At 42.9% G+C, this 25,858-nt stretch overlaps 1 protein-coding gene across 7 annotated transcripts in view; it reads right to left on the bottom strand.

Annotated features, from left to right (window-relative positions):
* LOC112853426 (cytidine monophosphate-N-acetylneuraminic acid hydroxylase) overlaps positions 1-25,858 on the bottom strand; it is a 126,868-nt gene that overhangs the window by 26,261 nt on the left and 74,749 nt on the right. For all 7 annotated transcript variants that reach the window (XR_015250973.1, XM_086706102.1, XM_025916962.2 and 4 more), the window contains 6 exons: positions 18,660-18,769; positions 17,114-17,304; positions 12,918-13,065; positions 12,527-12,608; positions 10,726-10,863; positions 8,013-8,148 (listed from right to left, as the gene is read on the bottom strand). Coding sequence is in view for 6 of the 7 variants with exons in the window: in XM_086706102.1 (XP_086562228.1) it covers positions 8,013-8,148; positions 10,726-10,863; positions 12,527-12,608; positions 12,918-13,065; positions 17,114-17,304; positions 18,660-18,769 (805 nt within the window). In the remaining variant the exon portion in view is untranslated. The remainder of the gene's footprint in view (positions 1-8,012; positions 8,149-10,725; positions 10,864-12,526; positions 12,609-12,917; positions 13,066-17,113; positions 17,305-18,659; positions 18,770-25,858) is intronic.

Raw genomic sequence — 25,858 nt, 5'->3', positions numbered from 1 at the left:
CAGGCATCCCCAGTTTGGTAGGTTCTTTAAAGTTAAACATAGAATTACCATAAGATCCAGCAATTTCAGTCCTAGGTATATATCCCAAAAAATTGAAAATAGGAACTCAGATACTTGTATACCACTGTTCATTGAATCATTATTCACAATAGTCAAAAGTTGGACACAACTCACTTGTCCAACAGAAGAATGGATAAACAAAATGTGGTGTATCCACACAACAGAATATTATTCAACCATAAAAAGGAATGAAATTCTCATACAACTGGGAAGAACTTTAAAGCCATTATGCAAAGTGAAATAAGCTAGACAAAAAAGACAAATATTTTATAATTTTTCTTATAAGAAATATCCACAATAGGCAAATTCACAGAGACAAAAAGTAGATTAGATTTTATCAGAAATGGAGGGAAGGGTAAAGGGAGAGTTACTGCTTGATGGGTGGGGTTTCTGTTTGAGATGAAAAAACAAGTTTTAGAATAGACAGTAGTGATGATTGCATAACACTGTGAATGTAATTAATGCCACTGAATTGCACATTTAAAAATGGTGTAAATGCCAAATTTCATTATATATAGTTTACCACCCCCGCCAAATTATACTGCATCATTACCAAGAAGGGCTTCCACCAGGAATGCAATATTGGTTTAACATATGAAAGCCAATCATTAACAGACTAGAATATAATCATCTCAGTAGACACAGAGAAGGCATTTGACATATCATTTGACATTTAAATTAACATATTAATTTAAATATCCATTAAACTATATTTGTAAACTGAATTCTGAAGTTGGTGCTTTCTAAAAACTTTTCTAAGTTAGCACATGTTTACGATAATGTAAAAGCCGTCATCATCATATTGCACTGTTCTTAATGCAAGATGGTTCTATTGACAGATGAAGTATCCCCGAGGGTAAGATGCTTAAAAATATTGCATTTAATAATTAGGATTAGTGATTGGCACTATAGAAACGTACTTAGGGGCACCTGGGTGGCTCTGTCAGTTAAGCATCCCGACTCTTGGTTTCAGCTCGGGTCACGATCTCACAGTTTATGAGATGGAGGCCCACGCCCAGCTTTGCACTGACAGCACGGAGCCTGATTGGGATTCTCTCTCTCCCTCTCTCTCTCTTCCCCTCCCTCCCTCTCTTTCTGTCTCTAAATAAATAAATACATACATAAATAAATAAGAAAGAACTATACTTTAGAATATTTTAAAATTTTGTCCTTGATCTTCCCATGTTTATTTCTCTACCACAAGAAGTTTAGCTAACCTCCACATTCTCATATAGATACAAAAAATACATGAAAAAGTTTTTTTCCTTGTGATGAGAACTTGTAGGGTTTACTGTCTTAGGAACTTTCGAGCATTCTGTACAGCAGTGTTAACTATAGTTGTGTTAAAGATTACATCCTCATGATTTACTCATAACTGGAAATTTGCACCTTTGACTATCTCTATCACATTCTCCAACCCCAAGCCCTGCGTCTCTCTACTAACTGCAACTCTGAAATCTTTTTATAGGGTTTGGGTTTGGGTGGCCTTTTTTCTTTTTCTTTTTAGATTTGACATATAAGTAAGATAATATGGTATTTATCTTTTTCTGTCTGACTTATTTCACTTAACATAACGTCCTCAAGGTTCATCCAATGTTGTAACAAATAGCAAGTTTTCCATCTTTCGTATGGCTGCATAATATTCTATTGGTATTCCATAATACCACATTTTCTTTATCCATTCAACCACTGTTGGACACTTAGGTTACCTCCTGTTTGGTTTGGGCTATTATAAATAATGCTGCAATGAAATTGGAGGTGCATTTCTTTTCAAATTAGTGCTTTCATTTTCTTTAAATAAATACCCAGACGTGGAATTGCTAGATCATACAGTCTTTCTATTTTTTATTTTTTTAAGGAACCTCCATACTGTTTTCCATGGTGGCTGCACTAATTTACGTTCTATTAACAGTGCTAAGGGTTCTTTCTCCACATCCTCTCCAACACTTATTTTTTTGTGGTTCTGATAATAGTCATTCTGATAGGTGTGCAGTAATATTTCCTTGTGGTTTTGATTTGCATTTCCCTGATGCCTAGTGATATTGAGCACCTTTTCACATACCTGTTGCCCATCTGAATGTCTTCTTTGGAAAAATGTCTATTCAGGTCCTTTACTTGTTTTGAAATTGGATTATTTTCTGCTGTTGAGTTGTAGGACTTCTTTATATATTTTGGGTATTATCCCCTTATGAAATCTATGGTTTGCAAATACTTTCTCCTGCTCCATAGGTTGCCTTTTCATTTTGCATATGACTTCCTTTGCTGTGCAAAAGCTTTTTAAATATAGTCCCATTTGTTTATTTTTGCTTTTGTTGTCCTTGTTTTTGTTGTCAAATCCAAAAATCATCTCCAAGCCCCATGTCAAGGAGGTTACTGCCTATGTTTTCTTCTAGGAGTTTTATGGTCTCAGGTCTTACATGTAACTCTTTAATATATTTTGAATTAATTTTCTTGAATGGTGTCACACAGGGGTCTAGTTTCATTCTTTTACATGTGACTATCCAATTTTACCAGGACCGTTTAATGAAGAGTGTCTTTTCCCCAGTGAATATTCTTAGCTCCCTTGTCAAAATGTTTATTTCTCAGGTGTTGATTCTGTTCCACTGGCCTATGTGTCTGTTTTTAATGCCAATACCATACTGTTTTGATTACTGTAGCTTTATAATATAGCTTGGAATCAGGAAGTATGATGTCTCTTGCTTTGTTCTTCTTTTTAAGGGCTGCTTTGGATATTTGGGGTCTTTTGTGGGTCCGTACAAATATTAGGATTATTTTTTCTATGTCTGTAAAAAATGCCTGTGGAATCTTGATAGGGATGACACTGGGTAGTATGGACACTTTGACAATATTAATTCCTCCAATCCATGAACACAGATTATCTTTCCATTTATTTGTATCTTCTTTGATTTCTTTCATCAACGTGTTATATTTTCAGTGTAGAGATCTTTCACCTCCTTGCCTAAATTTACTCTTAAATATTTTATTATTTTCAGTGCTATTGATATTGTTTAATGTCTTTTTCAGATAATTTGTCATTAGTATACAAAAACCCTGATTTTGTATGTTCATTTTGTATCCCGCAGCTTAACTGAATTTGTTGATCCCATTGAGTTTTTGATGACATTTCTTTGTATGATTTAAACATTTTTTAAATGTTTTATTTATTCTTGAGAGACAGCATGAGTGAGGAAGGGGCAGAGAGAGAGAGAGAGGGACACAGAATCCGAAGCAGACTCCAGGCTCTGAGCTGTCAGTACAGAGCCCGACATGGGGCTCCAACTCCCAAACTGTGAGATCATGACCTGAGCCGAAGTTGGATGCTCAACTGACTGAGCCACCCGGGAGCCCCTGTGTGATTTTTATAGTTGCTGCTCTGGGGATTGCAATTAACATAATTAACTTTCCAGTCTACTTAAAAATGTTGTAGCACTTATGGTAGAATGTCAAAAACTTTCCACTACACAGGGCCCTTTATGTTAGTGTTGTCTTATGTATCACACCGGCATACATTGAAAATCCCATCAGACCATGTTATAATTGTTGCTTTCAACTGGTTAACATTTTTTTTAAAGAACTTAGGAAAAAATGTCTTAAAGAGCAGACAGTTATTACCATTTCTGTAGCTCTCTCTCTCATTCTTGAAATTCCAAGTTTCTCTTTAGTACCATCTTCCTTTCCTCTAAAGAACTTTCTGTAGCATTTTCTTTTCATGTTTATTCATTTTTTCATAGAGAGAGAGAGATAGTGTGAGCAGGAAAGGGACAGGCAGAGTGGGAGACACAGAATCTCAAGCAGGCTCCAGGCTCTGAGCTGTCAGCACAGAGCCCCATGTGGGGCTCAAACCCAGGAACTTGGAGATCATGACTCGAGCCAAAGTCAGATGCTCAACTGACTGAGCCACCCAGGTGCCCCTCTTTAGCATTTCTTTTAAAGTAGGTCTGCTGGTAATGAATTGTCTTCATTTTGGATCATCTGAAAATGTCTTTATTTTACCTTCATTTCTGAAGGGTATTTTCACTGGATATAGTCTGGGTTGACAGTTCTTTTCTTTAAGCACCTTAAAAATGCTTTTCCACTACCTGCTGGTTTCTGATTTATTATTCTGGTTTATGATTAGGAACCCACAGTTACTTGAATGTTCCTCTGTGTTTAAAGCATTATTTTTCTCTGCCTGAATTTCTGTTTTTCCACAGGTACAGACCATCTCCTTCCTCTTCCGATCCAACCTAAGTCTGGAGGGCAACTCCATTCTTAACTTCTCAGGTAGGGATGCCCTTGTGGGTGCCATCAGGAAAAGTCTTTCCTTCTCAAATTTAGCTTAAAGATTAAGACACTTAAAATGTCCATTACCTTGTCTGGTTCCTCTTCTGTGGTCACACCTTAGACTACAAGATCAGCTCAAAGGATGTCATTTATCTGCATTCAGGCCACAAGCTTTGACATGAAATGTGTTTATTTAAGCCAAATAAGGAAATGCTCTGTTCTCCTTCTTTTTTAACTGGAGCTTCTACAATACTTCATCGCTGGCGTGGCTTTCACAACTTTCCACGGTGTCATGTGGCAAATATTGCCACTGAGGTGATACTGTTTACCTGAGTGACCGTAACTAAGAATATGTAAGCAGTAGAATAACCCGTTTTAATCTTCTTCAACAGACTCTCTTGGACTTAGAAATGCTTTCTCTTTGTGTCTTTGAACCTATGTCCACCATTGTCCAAGACAGTGAGTTATGTGACAATATGGCAAGCATTACCACAGTCCAGTCTCTCAGTCCTCAGGTATTTCCATGTGGCGTGACAGCTGTGGATGACAGCGGGTTCTCTTCCCCACCCCTTTCTCCATTACCTTAAGGAACAGATAACCTTTAGCTGGTAGGCACAGCGGTTGTGAAACTGTTGAAGTAGTTCTGTGTCAGCTGGTTAAAAGCTGCTTCTCTGAGTTCCTGAGTGTCTCCTTTGCTACCCTGAGACCTCCTGGCTCTCTCTCTCAGTTCCATCAGTTAGAAGATTAAAGCTTGTGGGAGCGGAGCCTTCAGGACCTGATCCAGCATTAACTGGTGTGTGTTCTGATGGCTATCCCGGTTCTTAACTACATTGAATCTTAGCGCCATTTAAGTGAAATCTTTGTGCTATGTCCACCATAGTAGGTACTGGGAAGTTTGTTTTGGTTACATTAACTGCTGGCCATGTAGCTCTATACCAAGATTGAGTGTGAGACAGAGTTATCTACTGATCACTCTATTTTCTTTAGAAAACTAAAGAATTTAGGGAAAACCTGAGGGGAGTTTCTGAGGGCCATCAACTGCCAGCAGTATTGGAGATGCCCATTCCCTTGGTTCTGTGTAAGTTTCACTCGACATCGACAACCCTTCCCTGGTTCCCTAAGTCCTTCATTTGCTGTCTACCTCCGTTAATTCAACTCATGTCTATCCTCTGTCGGTCAGATTAAACATGCATCAATAGGGCTAATAGATGGGCATGTCTCCTGTGTTACCAAAGCCTCCTAAATTTCATTCCTACTTTGGCGCTGTTTCTTGTGATAAGATTGCTTTTGACATATGCATTTTTAAAAGGTGTGTATGTTTATACACGAACACATCCTTTGAATTTATATCGAAGCTTATCCAGCGATTCCAAAAGATTTCTTATAAGGGCTATGCTCCTTCAAAGTAAGAAGTTCTTAGGGAAAAAAGTACATCTGGGTTTCTTTTTAAGTTTAAAAACGTAACTGATATAGCTGCTGAGTGGGGAAGCACAGTAACATTTCAAGTACATGGACCTTCCTTATAGAAAACACAATTGAGGACTAGAAAAATAAACAGTATTTCTCTAGCCACAGTAATTACAGTTCTTCTCAATGGGACACATCTTGATCAGAGTACATCTCAATTCAAACACTAACGTTTCATCAAGAAACTGTATCAACATTTAAATTTCATAATACTTACGGTTGAAAGAGTAGATTCTCTTGTTCAAGTTATTCCAAACATGCTTAAAAGTTTTTCAGTAAGTGAATCAAGCACCAAAAATATTTTTTCATGTAATACTCACATGTACGTTGATAAAACTGCTTCATCTTTCTTGGGAAGAACTGATTTGACTTTGAAGCAAAATGGATTTGTTTTCAAACTACCCAAGTTTATCGCCCAAGTTTAGTAAATTCAGTAACTCTTGGGTAAACTCATTAGTATTGACACTGAATTCAAAGAGGGTAATGCATAAATTGAAAAGCAGTGGCAAATTATAAACAGTAACAAAGCATTGTTCAAATTTGGTTTGTAATTTTTGCAGTTTATATACTCCTGCCAATTACAAATAATGTCTTCTGCATATTGATTCATGTTAGAAAATGTGTAAAATCATTATTGAATTGTATTAGAAAAAGATTCAATTTCAATATAACATTCAACCTGTATGACTAAGTCACAAATACATGTTTCCTCTCCCTGGAGCTTTAAATGTAGCTTGTTCATATGCAGTATAATATCAGAGAAATGTTAGTCACGATGACAGATTCTGTCTATGATTCCTGAACGTTTGGCAAGCATTCTTTTTGTTTCAGGAAAAATTTGCACTTTTTTTTTTTTAAGTAGGCTTCACACTCAATGTGAGGCTTGAATCGTGTTCAAACGTGTCCCTATTTTCCTTAAGATCTTTTCCTTAAGCTAGAAAAATACGTTAAATATATTGTAACATAGTAACTAGTTCAATCGAATTTCCAAGTACAATGAACACAAGTATTGCTGTGAAACGAGCTCTCTACGTAACATATTCAACAAAACACATTACAACACCGTATCGGTGCATAGAAAAAATAATTCAAACCCAATCGATCTATCGACGCCAACTTCTGTAATCCTCAACTGCACCAAGGCCTCTTTAAAAGTGCTCACAGCCACGTGTGGCGGGTAGTTACTATATTGGACAACTCAGCCCTAGCAGCTCCAATCGATGTCTCAAAGGACATTAATGATCTTGCAAATGTTTAGTTGAAGTTTTAGGAATTCATAGGAAATTTTGGATGTTTCCTTCTTATCAAAGGGTCTATGTTTTGAGAGAAAAGAAAAAGCATTTCTCCAGCTCAGGCATCTGGTAGTAGTCAAGTTCCCAGGAAGGGCAATCCGATCTAAAGACAGCGGTTAAGATGCACGAAAAACAATGTTCCTTAAATCTGAAAGCCCCCTGGGATAGATATTCCTATTTGAGAGAACGCTTATTAAAAGTCAGCTGCTGACTCTTTCAAAGATGACCTGGTATCAAAGTGACTATAACAAGTGAATTTTGCGCAAGACCCAGTACTGACACGAATGACTATCATTCTTGCACCGTTAAACTGAAGACCCAACATTTAAATAACATTCTCAAAGAAACGCCACCGACCTCCAAAAACACAGTTGAAAAACCAGACCAAGAGTTATAGTCGCCAACCATTTCACATACCCCAGAATGAGAAGGGAGCTTCAATGTGACGGGGACACGATTCTCTACTCTGGGCCGCCGCGTGGTGAAGAGAAGAGAGCTTTGGCACCAGGCGCGCCAGAGTTCACTTCTCAACTCCAGCGTTTCCAACAGCCCGGCTGTGCAAGTCCCATGCCTCTCTGAGTTGGATTCCCTATCGCAAAAATGGTGTAATAGTACCGACCCCACAGCATCCCTGGGAAGATGGATTCGAATGGCGTGGCTAAAAGTCCTAGGTTAGTTCCTGGCATGTACGCAGCCCACAGCCGTTGCCTTCACCCTTTCCAGGATCCTTTCAGAGACAATCTCTCTGAATGGATTCTAGCTGCCAAGCATGGCTTTTATTCATGCTCTGTGTTCTCAGGCAGCCTATGAAGCAAGTTCTAGACTGCTCCTACTCACTCATTCCCATTCCCTGTTGATTCCCAGCTAAACAACTCATCCAGCATACATTAACTTAGGCATAAAAATGTAGTACCAAACGTCCAGCCATACTTGTCTGATGGGTGAGATTCCACAAAATACCCAGCAAAGGGGCAATAAATTCGGGGTTGTAGGTCCTTCACCAGCCGGGCCTTGTAGTTCAAGAGCTTCTTCCTCTCTGCTTTAATGAATTGGGCTTTCCATTCCTCTGCAATGACAGGGCTTGGGTTAGAATCTCCCCAGTTCAGAAATCACAGAAAAACGGAAGTTCTGGTAAAGCAGAACTCTTTCTGGAGTTAAAATTGATAGACTAACACGGAACAGAACAAAGCTCTGTGTCATGAGTGAAAAGTGCTCTCTGCCCCCAAACGCTTTACTTTGAAAATTTCAACTTATTACTAGGAAAATGTTACCAAACCAGCCAAAGACACTGAACTCTCTCCTTGTCTATGGCAACTCACTGGGACCCTAGCTGAAGACAAAGGGCAGCATGCATGGCTGTCCTTTGTGTGCATGCACATTCTAAGGGTGCTGTAATTCCTGTATGTGTTAACCCTTTCCTAACATGGACATGACTTTATCATTTTGGTAGATTATAAAAGCAACGTGTGTCCCTCATACTCCGGCAGGTGCACAGCGGTTGACAGCATGAATGCTGGAGTCAGTTAAGACTGAGGATGAAAACACAGCTCCCCCAGGTGCATTAAGTCTATTCCCTCTTCTGTGAGTGGGTCGTCACCCCTACCCCACAGGTTGTTTTCTCTGTTCACTCGCTCACTCACCCATCCAATTTTTTTAATGAGAACCTACTGCGTGCCAGACAGTTCTAGGTGCTGAGAGTCCAGTGTTGAAAAGATAAAGCAGGCCCCTGCTCTCATGGAGTATTTATTCTAGTGAGAGAAGCAAATAATGAACAAGGACATAAATAAGGTCATTTCAAAGGGCGATGAGCTAGGAAGAAAGTAAACCAGGACAAGGGGCAGAGTGGTGGGGTAGAGGGGCACTGTCAGACAGAGCCGTTGGCGAAGGTGACATTGGAGTCATAAAACCCAGACACAGACACAGAAGGCGCTGACCACGTGATCAGGGGCAAAAGAACTCCAGGGGGTCGAAAGGGCAAATACAAAGGCCCAGGGCAGGAACGCACTTGGTGTATTGAGACTGGGGAATGAATGATAGGTCGGTGTGGACTGATCTATAGCAAGCAACGGGAGACAGGCAGGAAAGGAAGCAGGGGAATCAGGCAGGGCCAGAGCATGCAGGGCACCGCATCAGGGAGTTGTTCCTATTGTTATCACTACTGAATTTGATAAACACAGATAAGGACACAGAGAAATGAGTTACCCATAACCCAGACGTACCAGCACTCGTATACTCCAGACCTTTTTAGAAATGGGTGCATGTATTCATTCACATACACATACACATACACATGTTCACACGGGAATGGGATCATTCTAGCTAACCTTTAATGGGCATATTTTGCCTCCCCAGTTAACTCCCTAAGACAGGCACCTTCCTCTCTCATGCGGTTTTGCACCCTGGTGGGCAATGAATACAGACCTATGGAAGAAAGGAAGGAACCGAACAGAAGCTTTCTTCAGACTGCAAGTAATATTTCTGCCGCATTGCTAGAGATCATGTACCAAACGTTAATTTACTAAGTAGACATATATTGCACACTTACAGTGTCAGCATTGAGGATACCACTTACACACTTTCTCCCATCCCAACCCAGTACCACCCCTAGACTCAGAGCAGAAGAGGCCTTGCCTTGGACCCTACGCTTTTCTCCCCCTAGGTTTGAGACAGAGTTGACATATAACATTGTAGAAGTTTAAGGTATGCAACGTGAGGATCTGATATGCGTCTGTATTGCAAAATGATGATCACAAGGAGGTTAGTTAACACCTCCATCACCTCACATAATTACCATTTTGTGTGTTCGGTGAAAACCTTTGGGACCTTTTCTCCCAGCAACTCTTCAGTGTATAAAACGACACTGTTGGGGCGCCTGGGTGGCGCAGTCGGTTAAGCGTCCGACTTCAGCCAGGTCACGATCTCGCGGTCCGTGAGTTCGAGCCCCGCGTCAGGCTCTGGGCTGATGGCTCAGAGCCTGGAGCCTGCTTCCGATTCTGTGTCTCCCTCTCTCTCTGCCCCTCCCCCGTTCATGCTCTGTCTCTCTCTGTCCCAAAAAAATAAACGTTGAAAAAAAAAAAATTTTAAAACGACACTGTTAACGATCATCACCACACCGCACGCTACATCCTCAGAATTCACTCCTCTTATAACTGGAAGGGTGGACCTTTAACCGACATCTCCCCATGGCCCCTACTCCCTAACCCCCGCAACGTCACCTGTAGTGACGGCACTCCTCCCGTGTATGAGCATTCCGTGGGGCCTAGGGGACACGCCTACGTCAAGTGGCACACACTCTGCTCTGAACTACCTTCCAAGAACATTGAAGTCTGGATTACCAATGTTGGACCTTTCCTGCTCTGCTCTATGGTCTACACCATGAATCAAAATGATCCAAATGATTTTTTTCTTGACTATTCCTCAGATGTACCCTAATAGCCTTAATGTTTCTTTCATGCTCCATCATCATATTTTGAGCTGGAAACATTAGTTTGTCTGTCTGTGCTTTGCAAGTCCGGTTTCCCAGTAAGACTGTAAACTTCTTGTGGGGAGTTTAACCATATCTTAATTATCTTTGTGTTTATTCTCACAGCATTTAACAAAGCACCATGCCTCTCTTTGGCATCGCTCTGATATAAAATATTACCGGTAAATTTTCCACCACTGAAAGTCATTGGAAAGCCTGATGCTCCTCCAGCAAAATCACTCATCATTAGAGCAACCTTCTCAGGCAACCTTCCCCCATTGGGTCTGGTGCAGTCCACTGTATTAAGTATCTTATGACCTGTGGGAAAATAAAGTGGGATGGGTTTTCAGGGTGAAATCTTGAACATCATACAGTTTGAATTCCCAAGCCAACAAAGTCTCCCATGTATGTCTGTTTAATGTGACTCATTTGATCAGAGAAGAATTACTTCTATCCAAGGAAAAAGGTGAGGAAGATTTGAAAACCTGAAATCTTCAATAGCATTTTTGTTTTCAGGTTTCAAGCGAATAAATTCATCCTATTTGATTTTATTTGGTGGGTTCTGGATGTCCCATGAGGACAATTAGCTTGATTTCACTCCAGGATCACAGACAGATTACTTCCTCAGTCAATTATCTCTAGATGTTGAGCCCAAAGAATGCAGAGGAAGTGTGATGGGATCAACAGAAATCTCAACCTTCCACAAATTCCATTCAATGATTGTTAGGGCAGTAAAGCCATCTTCCCACATGAAAGGCAGAAGTGCATGATTAGATTACATGATAATATTTCAACAGATAATAAGACATTTATCAGAATGGCTAAAATAAAAAACACAAGAGGGGTGCCTGGCTGGCTCAGTTGGAGAAGCATGTGGCTCATGATCTTGGTGTTATGAGTTCGAGCCCCATGCCAAGTGTAGAGATTATAAACTTATAACATGTAAGTTTATATAAATGAATAAACTTAAACACACACACACACACACACACACACACACACACACACACACACACACACAAAACCATAAGTGTTGGCGAGGATTTGGAGAAAGGGGAACCCTCCTGTGCTGTTGGTGGGAATGCAAAGTAGTGTAGCCATTGTGGAAAACAGTACAAGGGCTCCTTAAAAAGCTAAAAATAGAATTACTTTATTATCCAGTAACAGCACTACTGGATATGTACCCCCAAAATACAAAAAAAAAACACTAATTCAAAGGGATACATGCACCCCTATGTTTATTGCAGCATTATCTACAATAGCCAAACTATGGAAGCAGCCCAAATGCCCATCGACTCATGAATGTGTAACATACAGTGGAATATTATTCAGCCATAAAAAAAGAATGAAATTTTGCCATTTGCAATGATGGATGGAGCTAGAGAGTATAATGCTAGGCAAAATAAGTCAATCAGAGAAAGACAAATACCATATGACTTAACTCATATGTGGAAATTAAGAAACAGAACAAATGAGCAAAGGAAAAGAGAGAGAGAGAGAAACCAAGAAACAGACTCTTAACTATAGAGAACAAACCTGGTTACCAGAGGGGAGATGGGTGGGAGGATGGGTGAAATGGGTGATGGGAATTAAGGAGCGCACCTGTGTTGAGTATAGGGTGATGTATGGAAGTGCTGAATCACTAAATTCTGTGCCTGAAGCTAATATAACACTGTATGTTAACTGCACTGGAATTAAAATCTCAAAACGTAAGACATTCAATAAAGGCAGTTTGAAGAAATTACTATATGCAATATACAGAATATCTGTTGCCTTCTGAAAAAGCTTTGCACCTCTCACTACATAGACAACATTACTGGTATACGTTCTTTGGAAAGATTATCTGAGTGATAGCACACTGTTCTAAGGCAAGGACAGAATACATTTTATTCCATGGGAAATGAAGATAGTAGAAGATGGTTATCACTCTTCCTTCCAGGAGCATTTTTCTCTTTCGTTATTGATGAGGGCAAGAAAGTACCTTTATACTCCACAATAATGCAAGTGTCCATCTCAGGATGAACGCCATCCATCAAGATCATGAATCGAAGATTTTTGTCTACCTGGAATTTAACAATAAAAGCAACAACTGTGTATGCCAGTTTGGCTTCTAATTCAGTATTCGAGAAAGCTGTCACCTCCTCTGGAAAGAAATCTCCTTCATCCGAAACTAGATTATTATCCTATACTATGGAGTTACACCATTGGTAAATGGGGGAAAAAATGTCTTAGCTCAAATAAAGGCGGTATTTACAGAACGCTATGCACAGACAAAAATCGGCTATTGTTTCTTTAATCTTCAAGTGACCTCACCTAAAATTCAACCCAGAAAGCATAACCGGGAAGTATAGAAAAAACCGCAGATATCTGACCTGCTGCCATATTCCGAATGGCACTATATTGATATTGGTCAACTGGACACCGCTCTGATTCAGATTCCAAAATACAGGTCTTTCCGTGTTTCCAACATAAATGGGAATATCCGGTCTTCTCGCAGCCAGCTCCTTCAGTGTGGGGTAACTAGGATCAGAAGGATGGAAAGGTTGAAAGGTGACAAGATCACCTAGTACAAGAGACAGTTTGCTCCTTAAACCAACATGTTGATCAAGAAGAAATTGAGGGGTGCCTGGGTGGCTTGGTCAGTTAAGCTCCTGACTTCAGCTCAGCTCATGATCTCACGGTTCGTGAGTTCGAGCCTCACGTCAGGCTCTGTGCTGACACCTCAGAGCCTGGAGCCTGCTTCCGATTCTGTGTCTTCCTTGCTCTCTGCCCTTCCCCTGCTCATGCTCTGTCTCTGTCTCTCAAAAATAAATAAACATTTAAAAAAAATTTAAAGAAAAGAAATTGAAAACACAGACTCTCATCAGAGTCCAAAAGAAGGGCTTTTTTCCCCTCAAAGCTGAGTATAAAGGTGAGGGGCATTTCCTACAAGATTCCTTTTTCCTTGTCAGAACAGACCATACCCCGTGGCACGTATATCAACCAGGTGGGCAAATTCTATCTGCTACACGAATGCTGTGGGTAGTTCTAACTAAAGGTAGAAGGTGGAAAAAGTCATGCTGAAGAGGTTGCTGGTAGGGGAAGACCTCTGTGATTTTCTTTTTTTTTCTCATTCCACACGTGGCAGCTCCCAGTAAGAGAAAGGCCTGGTCCACAAGACAAGGAGACCCTGGGGCAGTTTTTCAACCTTCAAAGGTTGTTAGCCACACCTCAGTATATAGAATAAGTTCTTTGTCCCCACAGGGAGTCCGTTTCCAGTTGGACAAGAGAGTCAAATTTAGAGTAGAGGAAAACAACATTCAACATTGGTGGTAATCCCGACTCAGTTCACCATGAACCGTCCGAGTAGCTCTCGAACACCTACATAGATTAAGTCAAGTTTCATTTACTGAGCAATCGTTATATTAAAAAAATTATGTACGCTGTGGGGTGTGGCAGAAACATGAATAATAAACAAATAAGTGGCAAGGTATCTACATGTCAAACATGGTGTCAGGCACTTTCACATGGTAGTTTAATGCTTACCAAAAACCCTCTGAATTTTTCGTTTGCTTTTATAAGCGAGGAAACATATCCAGACATATTCAACTAAGAAACAGCAAACTGGTATTCAAATTCACATTTTCAGATTCTAGGCCTAGCTCTTCCTCTAATGGAAGGCAATCCGAGACTCTAATGAATGTACAGTCTGGTTTAAGAATCACCCTTGTACAGGGGCGCCTGGGTGGCTCAGTCGGTTAAGCGTCCAACTTTGGCTCAGGTCCTGATCTCACAGTTCCTGAGTTCGAGTCCTGTGTTGGGCTCCATGCTGACAGCTTGGAGCCTGGAGCCTGCTTCGGATTCTGTGTCTCCTTCTCTCTCTGCCCCTCTCCAACCTGTGCTCTCTCTCTCAAAAACAAATACAAAAAAAAATTTTTTTTTAAATTACCCTTGTACAGAGTACAATGTCAGGGGAAATAGGTTATTTTATCACAGGAAAAGCAGAAGCAAAATCTGCATAACTGTACTAATATTTAAGTTCCAGCACTGTGTTAAAAGATAGTCAAAAAAGCAGAATCTGGGGGTGGGGGAAATCAGAAAATGTTCTTCCTTAAAAACAAAGGATTTGAAAAGTGAAAGATTCTTTGTGCCTTCAATCTTTGGGTTCAGCACCCAAATCTTCTATTTTAAAGGACTTTGGGGGTTAGGACAAATTAGTCTAAAATGGATGTTTTATTGTTTTCTGATTTTTTTTTGATTGTTCACAATTCTTAGTGGCATCCGTTAATAATATGATCTATTACAATACTCCCTCCCTTTACACAATGAAATCACATTTCTTTGACTAAAGACTACTCTCTAAAGTGCACTGGCCTTTCCCCCTTGTTTTTGTTTTTAGCTCAAATAAAAATTATATTTACGGAACGGTATGTCCAGACAAAATAAGTCATTGTTTCTTTAACCTGGAAGTGGCTTCCTCACCTACAATTTACCCTGGAAAACATAACTGGAGAGTGTACAAAAAACCCACAGATATCTGACCTAGTGCCATATTCCTAATGACACTACATTGATAGATATCAGGAGACTTTATTCAGCAAGTAAAGGTGAGACAAAAAATGGGAGAAAACGGCCCCCATGTTTATGAGTTGACTAGGCGAGGGGCGCCTGGGTGGCTCAGTCGATTGAGCGACCGACTTCAGCTCAGGTCACGATCTCAGTTTTTGAGTTCGAGCCCCGCATTGGACTCTGTGCTGAGGGCTCGGAGCCTGGAGCCTGCTTCGGATTCTGTGTCTCCCATGCTCTCTGCCCCTCCCCCGCTCATGCTCTATCTCTCTCTGTCTCAGAAATAAATAAACATTAAAAAAAATTATGAGTTGACTAGGCGAGAGTTAAAATGGAAGGGGTTATCAAGGAACCAGCCTCCATGGAGTGACCCCGACGAGCTTCAGTAACTCTTCGGTGATAACCTGCCTGCAGTAGACCTCATGGCCATGCGTGCTATGACACTCTAGTTGAGAACTGGTGTCATAACGCCTGACAAGTTCACCTATACAAGCCCCTGAAATGAAAACTAAATTGCTTTTTAGGACTGTGGTTGGGGCACAGCTGGACGAAATGACATGAAAACTTCTCCCCTTCCCTCAAATTCTGTGTGCTCCCCTGAATAAACCACCAACCAGGTTTTAGGAAAGCCAAGTGCGCCTTGGAATGGGCACTGTGCAGCCATCACCTCATGTAGGTAACCCTGCTCTTTTTGTAGAGGCTACACAAAAGAACTCGCATGCAGCACGGCAGTTACACGGTGCATGAACCCAGGGCTCTCAGAAACTCGGAGGTGTGCGGCCGCAGCTTCCGCACATGGTGTGGGACAAAGGCGCCGTGCAGTGGACACGGAGATTTTTCATCACCGCACCCGCATACTGGGTTGTCATCAGTTCGTAAGTGACTGGCAGGTAACTTGTTATTCAGCCAGTTAATTACATTTATAAAGCGTTTCCTGAAAAAATAAATAAATAACTGAGCGCATATTCATGTCTTGGAGTAGAAAATCCAGGGGCCAGTCAACCAGCAAACAACATATCGTCCCTAACCATGGACGTTTCTACCAAAGCATGTCCTGCACGTGAACTTTGTCATGGAGGTTCGCAGGAGAAAAGAGGCTGAAGTTGCTTCGTTTTATAACATTGTGGGCACTGCTGCGTGTTTAGATGGGCGACCCAGCAGCAGTGATACAAACTTCAAAACAAGGAAGAACAAAAACGACCCTGTAATTAACCAAGAGATTGGGACCATGGCCTTCCCTCTTTCCTAAATAGTTCATTTGCAAATGTGTGTGGCTTTATAAGCGACAATTCTCTTCCTTTTTGATTTCCTGGGGGAGGGGAGTTTCGGTTCCCATTATCAGTGTGATGCTGGTCTGGTTTCAATGAAGTGTTGGATCGGGTTGACTCAGGGGCAAAAAGCCGGGGGCTCGGGGTTATCGGGGCGCTACAAATCAGGAGGTGGCCAACTGCAGCAACCTGTTCCCGCAAGCTAAGAATGGTTTTGACCTTTTGAAAATAGCCAAAGGGATCATCCAAAGGACAATGATGCCTTGTGACACATGAAAACTGTATGATATTCGCATGTCCTTGTCTATGAATAGGATTTCATTGGAACCACAGCCACAGCCACAGAGGTGAGCAGATGCGACCGTGACCACACGGCTCGTACGGCCGAAACCATCGACACTCTGGCCCGTACAGAAAATGTGTGCCGACTCCTGCTATAAATGTTGAACTGAAAAAGGAAGTCAGCTTTGGTGATCCTTCGATGCAGACTTCTACCAAGTGGCCCGAGAGGAGAAGTGAGAAGCAGAGAGGGTTATCAGCGCCCCCCTCCCCTCCCCACCGCGGCGCCTTCCTCACTCCGGGCAGTATGAAGTGTGCACGCGCTGCTGAAATCGGGCCACGCCAATGTCGGCATTCAGCTGAGCTGAGTCCGCTTTTTCTCATCCCAGCTGCACCTACCTCCAAAATTGCAAAATTGCAAAATTGCCCCTGAAACCGCGCCAGGCCTTTCCCGCCGCACTCGCTCCCTTCATTACCTCAGGTGGTCTGAGTGCATGTGACTGATGTAAATCAGGTCTGCCTGGCACAGCCTCTCCAGCCAATCAGACGGAGGCTCGTGCAGCAGCCACCAGCCTCGGGCGAACGCAGGACCCGTTAACCAGGGGTCAAACACCATCCTCTTGTCTCCCAGCTTGAGGTCCATGCAGGCGTGGGTGAGGTACGTGATCTGTTGGAAGACAGGGAGATTCAGGTGACGGGATCCTTCCCGGCCGGCAACAGGGAGCCGAAAGGTCTGTGCCGCTTGGCCAACACCCCTTGGCCGGAGAACCCTGTCCTGAGCGTGATCAGGACAGAGGACCCAAGGGGGACCCAGCAAGAGACTTCAGATGGAATACAGCTCGCAGTGACTGGTCGCTGCTTCGTCAGGATAGAAACTCTCCCGGTTGGTTTCAGGTGGCAAAGCAACTGACCTACCTAGTTTTGCTCTATTTCAATTAGCTCCTAAATGCTCACTTTAATCAGCGCCGCAGACTGCCCTCTGTGCCGAGTCCTTCAGGGCACAATTTACGAGGAAAGGCAGTTAGAGCTGACGCGACAGACACTTGGGGATTTACATGCCAGTGTGGCTGTGGAGAGGTACAGGAATGAATGATTCCGGTGAGGTTGGGTGGGTGGGTGGCGTGCCATGTGGCTTGCAAGAATTCCTCTTCCAAACCACCTGCTACCACACTCAAGATGTCGAGGTCTTCTGAGAATAGCTATGAACAATGACAGAGAAACAGGCATTGACTGGAGGATTCCAGCTCAATTCCTCAGTCCTTCCCCACGGTCCGGCACATCCGCGGCAAACAGGAAGTACGCCCAGAAGCAGAGAGAAGGTGTAGAAAGCCAGCGCGGAGCGGGAGGGGAGGCAGGCGATCACATTCCATTTTACTGGGCCTACTTCTTGACAGGTTTCCCTTTCCCTCAAATAAGTACACGCTTCCCAAATATTCCAGAAAAACAAATTTTTGATTACCTCTCCCAAACTGTCAAAGTGTTTACTCTGGAGGAAACTCTCTTTTAAAGCTAGGAGAGTACACAGGAAGGTTCGTAAAAGGGAAAAATACAGAAATATGCAACTGGCCATCTTATCCGACAGCAATCTGGTGTCGGAGGTAACTTCCGAACTTTCTCCAATAGTTTGGCATGACTCTCCTTTGGAACTTCGTTTGCTCATGGATTTTTGTTGTTGTTTCGTTGGGTTTTTCTCTGAATATATTTCCTTGCGATTCCTATCAAGTTGTGGAGGTTCCTAAAAACATTTGCTCAAGAGTTCAGAAGAACTTTATTTCATGTCCTAAATAGCTCCCTCAGAATATTTGAGGTAATATAGGATGTAAATATATATATATATATATATATATATATATATATATATATACATATTTATATATTTTAGTTTTATTATATATATGTTATATATATACATATATATGTGTATATATATATATATATATATATAATACACACACACACATAAATGGACATCTTAGTTTTATTTTTGTTCTTAAGAACATAACAATTTTAATGTTCCCTTACCTGCACTTCTCCAAAAGCCAAATGTTCAGGAGATCTGGGTTCTGAATCCCAGGGATTGGGAGGATTCAGTTCTAGAAGTAAAAGTCCATTTTCTTCATCCATTTCAACAACTGGAACCAAAAGGGAAGAGACACATATTCACAACAAACACGAATGTACAAAACAATCGCTCAAATAGAAATGCGTGGCCCGGGTACACAGAGTACCAAAAATCAAAGGGAAATCAAAACAAGACACAACAGTCATTTGTGTCAAACAATATCTGCCCAGACAAGGGCTGGAGACAGACAACGCCAATTCATTGCCTCGTTCATATTGCACTTAAGGGACTCATGGGACCTCAGCTGAGTCACAGAGATGCACACAAACAACTTCATTACAATTAAATGAATGAATGATACAGATGAGTTCAAGGTGCCATGGGAATGTGCAAGAGGGAGGACCTAATCTGGTTGTTAAGACTCAAAGCAGATTTCTAATAGGAAATCGTGCTCCAGCTAGACTTGAAAGATTGGGTACTTGGTGTAGACAAAAGAAATCGGATTATGTGAAGGAAAAGGGGTGACTGAACAGCACACACAAAGGCGTGGAGGAGGGGTGAGCTCGATATTCACAAAGGGACTGGTGGTTTATGCCCCAGGAACACAGTGTCTGAGGCAGGCAGGATGGACAGGAAGGCCAGGGTACATCACAGAGGACCCTAGACAGCATGCTAAGGAGGAATTTGGATTTTATTACGTGGCAGCAATGAGAGGTCAATGACGAATTTTAAGCCATTGTGGCACACCCTACCGGTGACCTACACCCTTCTTTCTTACTGTTAGCATCCTAATTTTTTTTTTTAGGAGTGTTGATATGCCCATCTGAAGATCATGATTTCCCAGGGCCCCTTGCAATTATGAGTGGCCATCGACATAGTGCTACATACGGTGTCTATAGCTCTGGCCAGGGCGATGTGAGTAGAAGTCCCCAAGTGGGCTTCCGGAAACACTTTGATTTTCCTGACAGAGAGGGACAAAGTCAAAGGAAGCACGCTAGTTGCCCTTCGTCTTTCCCTTCTCTTGTTTGGAAACTGGTTGCTTCCCCTGAGGGAACAGGAGCCATCTTGGGATGCTGAGGGAAAGAGCCAGATCCTAAGGATGGCAGAGTAGGAAGACAGAAGGAACTTGGCTCCTTGATAAACTTCTGAAACGGCCATGATACCCAGGACTGTCTGCTTTCCAGCTTCTTGCGGAATAAGAAAAACAACCCCCGGTGTGACCAGGCCACTCTGACTTGGGTTTTCTGTTCCAACAGCTGAAAGCAATACCTAACCGCTATGGCAAGGGAGTATTAAAATCAGAACTCAATTTTAGAAAGGCCACACTGTGAGACACATGGGGAGAATCCACTGGAGGAAGGGAGGACTGTATTTGAGGGCCCTCACCGTGGTCTCGGAGGCCAGTGGCAAACTGCTGACGGGCACGGTCTCCGAAGACAGATGGCCTCGTTTGGTTGGAACCCTCACTCTCCCCACTTGTTAGCTTCATAGCTGGGTGACCTCGAGCAAGTTCACTTGACTACTCCATTCTTCAGTGTTTTCCTTGTCAACCCTAGCTGCCTCCAAGGACGGAGGCATCCCAACAAATGGTAGCAAGTCTATTAATTGCTAAATGAAAGCAAATGAGGTCCTAGACCAATGCGGTCCCTTTGGAAATGGTGACACTGCTCTCTCCTCAAAGTCAAGCATTTTCCCCACTTTCTTCAAAGTATATAGAAAAAAGAAATCTTTTCCACACCTTCCAAATGAATATTAATTACACTCACTTTAAGACAACTGCTTATGGAAAAAACTGAGGCAAAAATTACCCATAAAATGAAAAAGGATGCATTTTAGGATTTTCCTCAGGGGTGTGAACAAAGACTTAGACACGCTGTCAAACTTCAATTTTCAAGGTCATCCCGAGTGACCATAATAAAGAGGAAGTTGGAAACCTAAAGAATTACCTCCCCAAAGTCTGTTTTTCTCACTCATGTCCCTAGCTTTATCCTATGGCCAGGTACTGGTAGTCTCCCTCCCTGCCCCTGACAGACTGATGTCTTGTGTAGATGGTCTCCCTGGAAGGCTCTCCCAGAATGAGCACTACCCACACCTGGCTTTGTTGGGGCTCACGCGTCACCTTATCAGAGAAGCCTTTCTGACCACTCTATCTCAAAGAGATACCAACCCCCTACCCCTCATTATTTTTCTTCCTACCCCTTAGCGTCACTGCACATACTCTTATCTTGTTTGCTTCTGGCCTGCCTCCCCTACAAGATTATTGACTCCACGAGAGCTGGAGTTTGTTCTCTGCGATATCAGTAGCGAGCCAGGAACAATGCCTGACTCACGACAGGCATTCCTTAAATACCTGTTGAGTAAACTGTTTAGTTAATGGTCTCAACTGCATGTCTCCCAAGACTCTCTTGAGGCTACCCAACTTTCTCTCAACCTAGACACTGCTCCTGCCCAGATGTGGCACCTCAAATTGGGAACCTTAAATATAGAATTATCTCAAGATAAGCCAAAGATAAAATTTACTATTTCTTCATTTTTATTTTAAGGGAGAGAGGGAGAGAGAACGAGTGGGGTGGGGGGCAGAGGGAGACGGAGATAGAGAATCCCAAGCAGGCTCTGCACCATCAGTGCGGAGCCCGGTGCGGGGCTTGAACTCACAACTGTGAGATCATGACCTGAGCCAACCTTAAGAGTCAGACCCTCAACCGACTGAGCCACCCAGGCACCTGTGCTGCTGCTTCTTTTTTTTTTTTTTTAATTTTTTTTTTCAACGTTTATTTATTTTTGGGACAGAGAGAGACAGAGCATGAACGGGGGAGGGGCAGAGAGAGAGGGAGACACAGAATCGGAAACAGGCTCCAGGCTCTGAGCCATCAGCCCAGAGCCTGACGCGGGGCTCGAACTCCCGGACTGCGAGATCGTGACCTGGCTGAAGTCGGACGCCTAACCGACTGCGCCACCCAGGCGCCCCGCTTCTTCATTTTTAACAGAGCACTTTAGAAACCAGAAACATGAATGCACCAGACGGCTTCCGTTCATCCTTACAGACTCCTCTTCTCTACCTTTCTTCTCCCTCATCCACCTGCTCTCCACGTCAGGAGGCTGACTTATTTGGATCACATGGAAGGGCTCCCAGAGTCTCCCCTTCCAGATGAGTTTGACCACTGCAAAGCCCCAGGATGAGACAGTGACAGGACTCAGGGAGGTTGGGGTTTTTATTCCTCTGGCTCCTTCCCAGTAAGGTGATTTTGTTGCAGACATTGTTGGTGGTCTGCACAAAATCTGTTCCCTCCTTCTTCCTATTAGCATCCTCATTTTCCTGAGGAGTGATGCTATGCCTATGTAAAAATCATGATTGCCCATGCCCCCTTTGCAATTATGAGTGGCCACAGACATAGCTCTGGGCATTGACAGAGGTCGCTGCTCCTCTCTTGCAAGCCAATCCTTTATGACTCTCTCCTCTTCCAGATTCTGGAAACTGCTCCCTTCCTCATCCCTTTGGGCCCAAAGATGGATAACTTGGTTGCTATCAGTGCTAGGTTACTCCACTTTCTCTGTGTTTCTCCCACATCCACAACTTACAAAGAAAGTCCTTTGTGAATACACTCTCATCAAATTATCCTAATTTGGGGATGGCACTGGTTTTCCTTTTGTGAGTCTAACTAATACAATAATTAAAAACGGCTACATTGAGGGGTGCCTGGGTGGCTCAGTCAGTTAAGCATCTGACTTATGATTATGGCTCGGGTTATGATCTCACGGCATCATGGGATCTTGTGGGATCAAGCTCCACATCGGTCTCTGCACCAACAGCATGGAACCTGCTTGGGATTCTCTCTTTCCCTCTCTCTCTGCCCCTCCCCTGCTTCCACACTCTTTATCTCTGTCCAAATAAATAAATAAACATAAAAAAATCAGCTATGCTGAAACCCCAAATTCAGAGGAGTGATTGCCTCTGGGGGATGGGGGTACATGTGATATGACCAAGGAAAGGTATATACAGGTCTTCTGTTGGTAATGTTCTGGGTCTTATGCTGGATGTTGGGCACATGGGTGTCCACTCTATTATTTTCATACCTTTAAAATACTGCTTAAGAATTTAATGAAAGACTATTAATATCTTAATAATAATCAATTTATTTAATAGTGAAAGACAACTGGCTTTCTTAATAAAATCAGGAATGCACAAAGGATGCCTGAGAGCACCATTATGATTATACTATGTTCATGAAAATGTGCGTGGTATAATAAAGGTACATCTTATTATTATTTCCAGGTTGTGTGATTGCTGGAAGATGGTGTCATGAAATAAAGAGAATGGTGGAATCCTGACTCTGCTGCTTACTGTCAGCATGGTGGGCTTCCTTCCTGATCTGTACAATACAAATGCGATACACCCGTCATACAGTTGTGGGGATTAAATGAGATCATAGGTCCCAATGTGTCTAGCATTATGCCTGGCACAGAGAAGACATCTTATGAATAACAGGATTATCATGATAATTACTGTACCTTCAAGGAATGAAGAGTTAAAATGAGAGCTCAGCACTGGACAAACAAAACGTATTAGCAAATATCAGGTAGAAAATACCACAGTATTATGAGAGTCTCTCAGAAAACTGCATTGATACCCACTCTGAAGGATTCTCCTTCAGAATGTTTCCCCCCCCCCCCAAGAGAAACAGAAGAAACTAAAAGTCTACAACTCTTAACTATGATCCCAAAGCAAGTGCTGTAAGGGTCTCTCTGCCCCTTGCACAAAGGCAGATTGCATATGGGCTCCGAAAGAAGCCCTCCTGGGGCTCGCCCCTCCAGTCCTCCACTACCCTGCCAGCCGCCGGGCAGCGGACATCAGCCCTCACGTTAGTTCCCAGATCATCGTTCTGTTTTCCAGTGGACCCAACTTCCCGCTGCTGGGAAATCCCGCTTCCCTGCTCCTGCGGTCCCCGGCTGCGGACATGTGCAGATTACCCCAGATCTACGTGTACAGAGAAAACATTAGGCCCCGTGTACCGAGGGAATCCAACAGATGTTCACCCTGAAAATCCTGACAACAACCCGGGAAAGCAGCTACCACTGATATCATCTCCATTTGAGGGAACTAAAGCACAAGGAGACGGAAAATACGCCCAAAGTCACTTAACTGTGTGTTTGCGCGTCAGGATCTGAACCCAGGCTGTCAGGCCCCACTGCCTCCACCCTTAACCATCTTGCTATCCTGTCTCTCCTCAGGTCTCGTCCAAAAGAGTTAGAGGTTTGAAATAAGACCCTACGCAGCTCTAGATTTGTGGTTACGGACTCACGAGGGGCAACGGGCTATTGCTCTTTCACTTAGGCAAACACTTTATCAGGCGCAAACTTTTGTTTATCAGTTTTCCGCCAAATTAACCTCACAGTATTTGTACAGCACTTGTAACCAGTTCCTGCTAACAGCGATCTGCAGGCCTCCTGGGCCAGGTCAACACAGGAGTGGGGAGTTTACTGGCAAAAGAAGTTAGGGGTGCAGACGTCCCTTCGAGGGGCACGGGAGGAAACATTTCCAGTCAAAGCAATCAGCAACTCTGCCCAGAACAACATCCTGTCCGGTTGGCGGTGAATGGAAAGAAGTACGTACCCTAGTCAGTGACCCCTCTGCTCGTGGGGGAACCTGGCCATATAGGTCAGACTCTTTCAAAGGTGATTTGGAGTTGGTCTCGTTAAGACACATGAGCAAGAGTGGCCCCGATATTCTATGTTATCTGCTAGGGTCACAGTAATCTGAGCCTAAAAAGGATATAGAGGTAGCATACTCAAAGCCCCCAGTCTGGAGGCACGTGTGGGAAGCCCCCCAGCTCAGCTCCCTCCACAGGTAACCAGTGGTAAGTCAGCCCCCACCCATACTGCCGGCACGCGCTTAGGTACATGGTCCTTTTTCATAATTGGGTCCTACTATATGTAATGTTGATGACCTTTTACTCAGCTTTATAAAAAAATATTTAAAAATTTTTGAATTTTAAAAAATTAAATCTTTTTATTTTAAAAAATTAAAAAAGTTTTAATTTCAAAAAATTTGAAAGAATTTTCATTTCAAAAAATTAAATTTTTTTTGTAATTGAGAGAGAGAGAGAGACAGAGACAGAATCCCAAGCAAGCTCCACGCTCAGCGTCGAGCCTGACGCAGGGCTCGATCCCACGTGATCCCTGGGATCACGACCTGAGCTGAAACTGAATCAGACACTCAATTGACTGAGCCACGCACGCACCCCTATTTTGCTTTACGATCAGTACTATTCTTTCCGTTTTTTCACTCGTATCACTCTTAGATATACTAGAATTGTTGCTAACGTTTAAGTTGTTTCCAATTTTTTTTTGTAAGTACTGTAAATGAACATTCTTACAGCCATAGCTTTCAACACATCAGTGATTAAGATACACATTACACATCAGTGTATCTGAGGATACAGCCTTGGGTGTGAAATCGCTGGGTCAAAGGTGTTCACATTCTTAAGTGTGAGAGGAAGCTGTCTGGAGAGTTTTGAGCAGGGGAGCGAAGTGAATCGACCTGGATATTCACGACATCAGGCCGGGTGCTGTAAGCAGAATGGACAGACAGCAGAAGGCAAGCAAGGAAGCAGAGCGGCCGCCCACACGGCAGAGGGCTCAGACTTGCGCTCAGAGGGACGCGGTATACAGAGGTTCTGAGATGCTCTGGCATAGAAGCAACCGATTAACGGTCTGGATGTGGGAGTTTACGGAAACAGGAAAGTCAAGAGCGACTTCCGGGCTTTGTTCAACTGGGCGGGTATTTATGGAGATGGGGAAGGCTGTGCGGGAGGCGGGCGTGGAGAGTTCTGTCCTGGCTGTGCTGGCTTGGGATCCCGACCTCCAGTCCGTGTGGAAATACGGGTGGGCAGGTGGCCAGCTCAGGGAGGAGCTCAGATCTGGAGGGAACGATTTTGGACTCATCCGAGTAAAGACGGCATCTAGAGTCACGGGATTAGATGGGATCCCTTAGGGGAAGCTTATAGGCAGGGAGCTGTAGGGCCAGTCCCAGGGCGCTCCAACATTCAAAAGTCTGGCCGGGGACGAGTCAGCAGAGGAGCCTGAGAAAAGTAGTTAGCGTGGTCGGAATAAAAATCAGGAGAGTGTTTCGTTTTTTGTTTTTGTTTAAGCCTTGAAGACA

Source organism: Puma concolor, chromosome B2, assembly GCF_028749965.1.
Source record: "Puma concolor isolate L17-30 chromosome B2, mPumCon1.1.hap2, whole genome shotgun sequence".
Lineage (NCBI taxonomy): Eukaryota > Metazoa > Chordata > Mammalia > Carnivora > Felidae > Puma > Puma concolor.
Note: the sequence above shows the minus strand (reverse complement) of the source record. Positions and strands in the feature narration are given on the sequence as shown.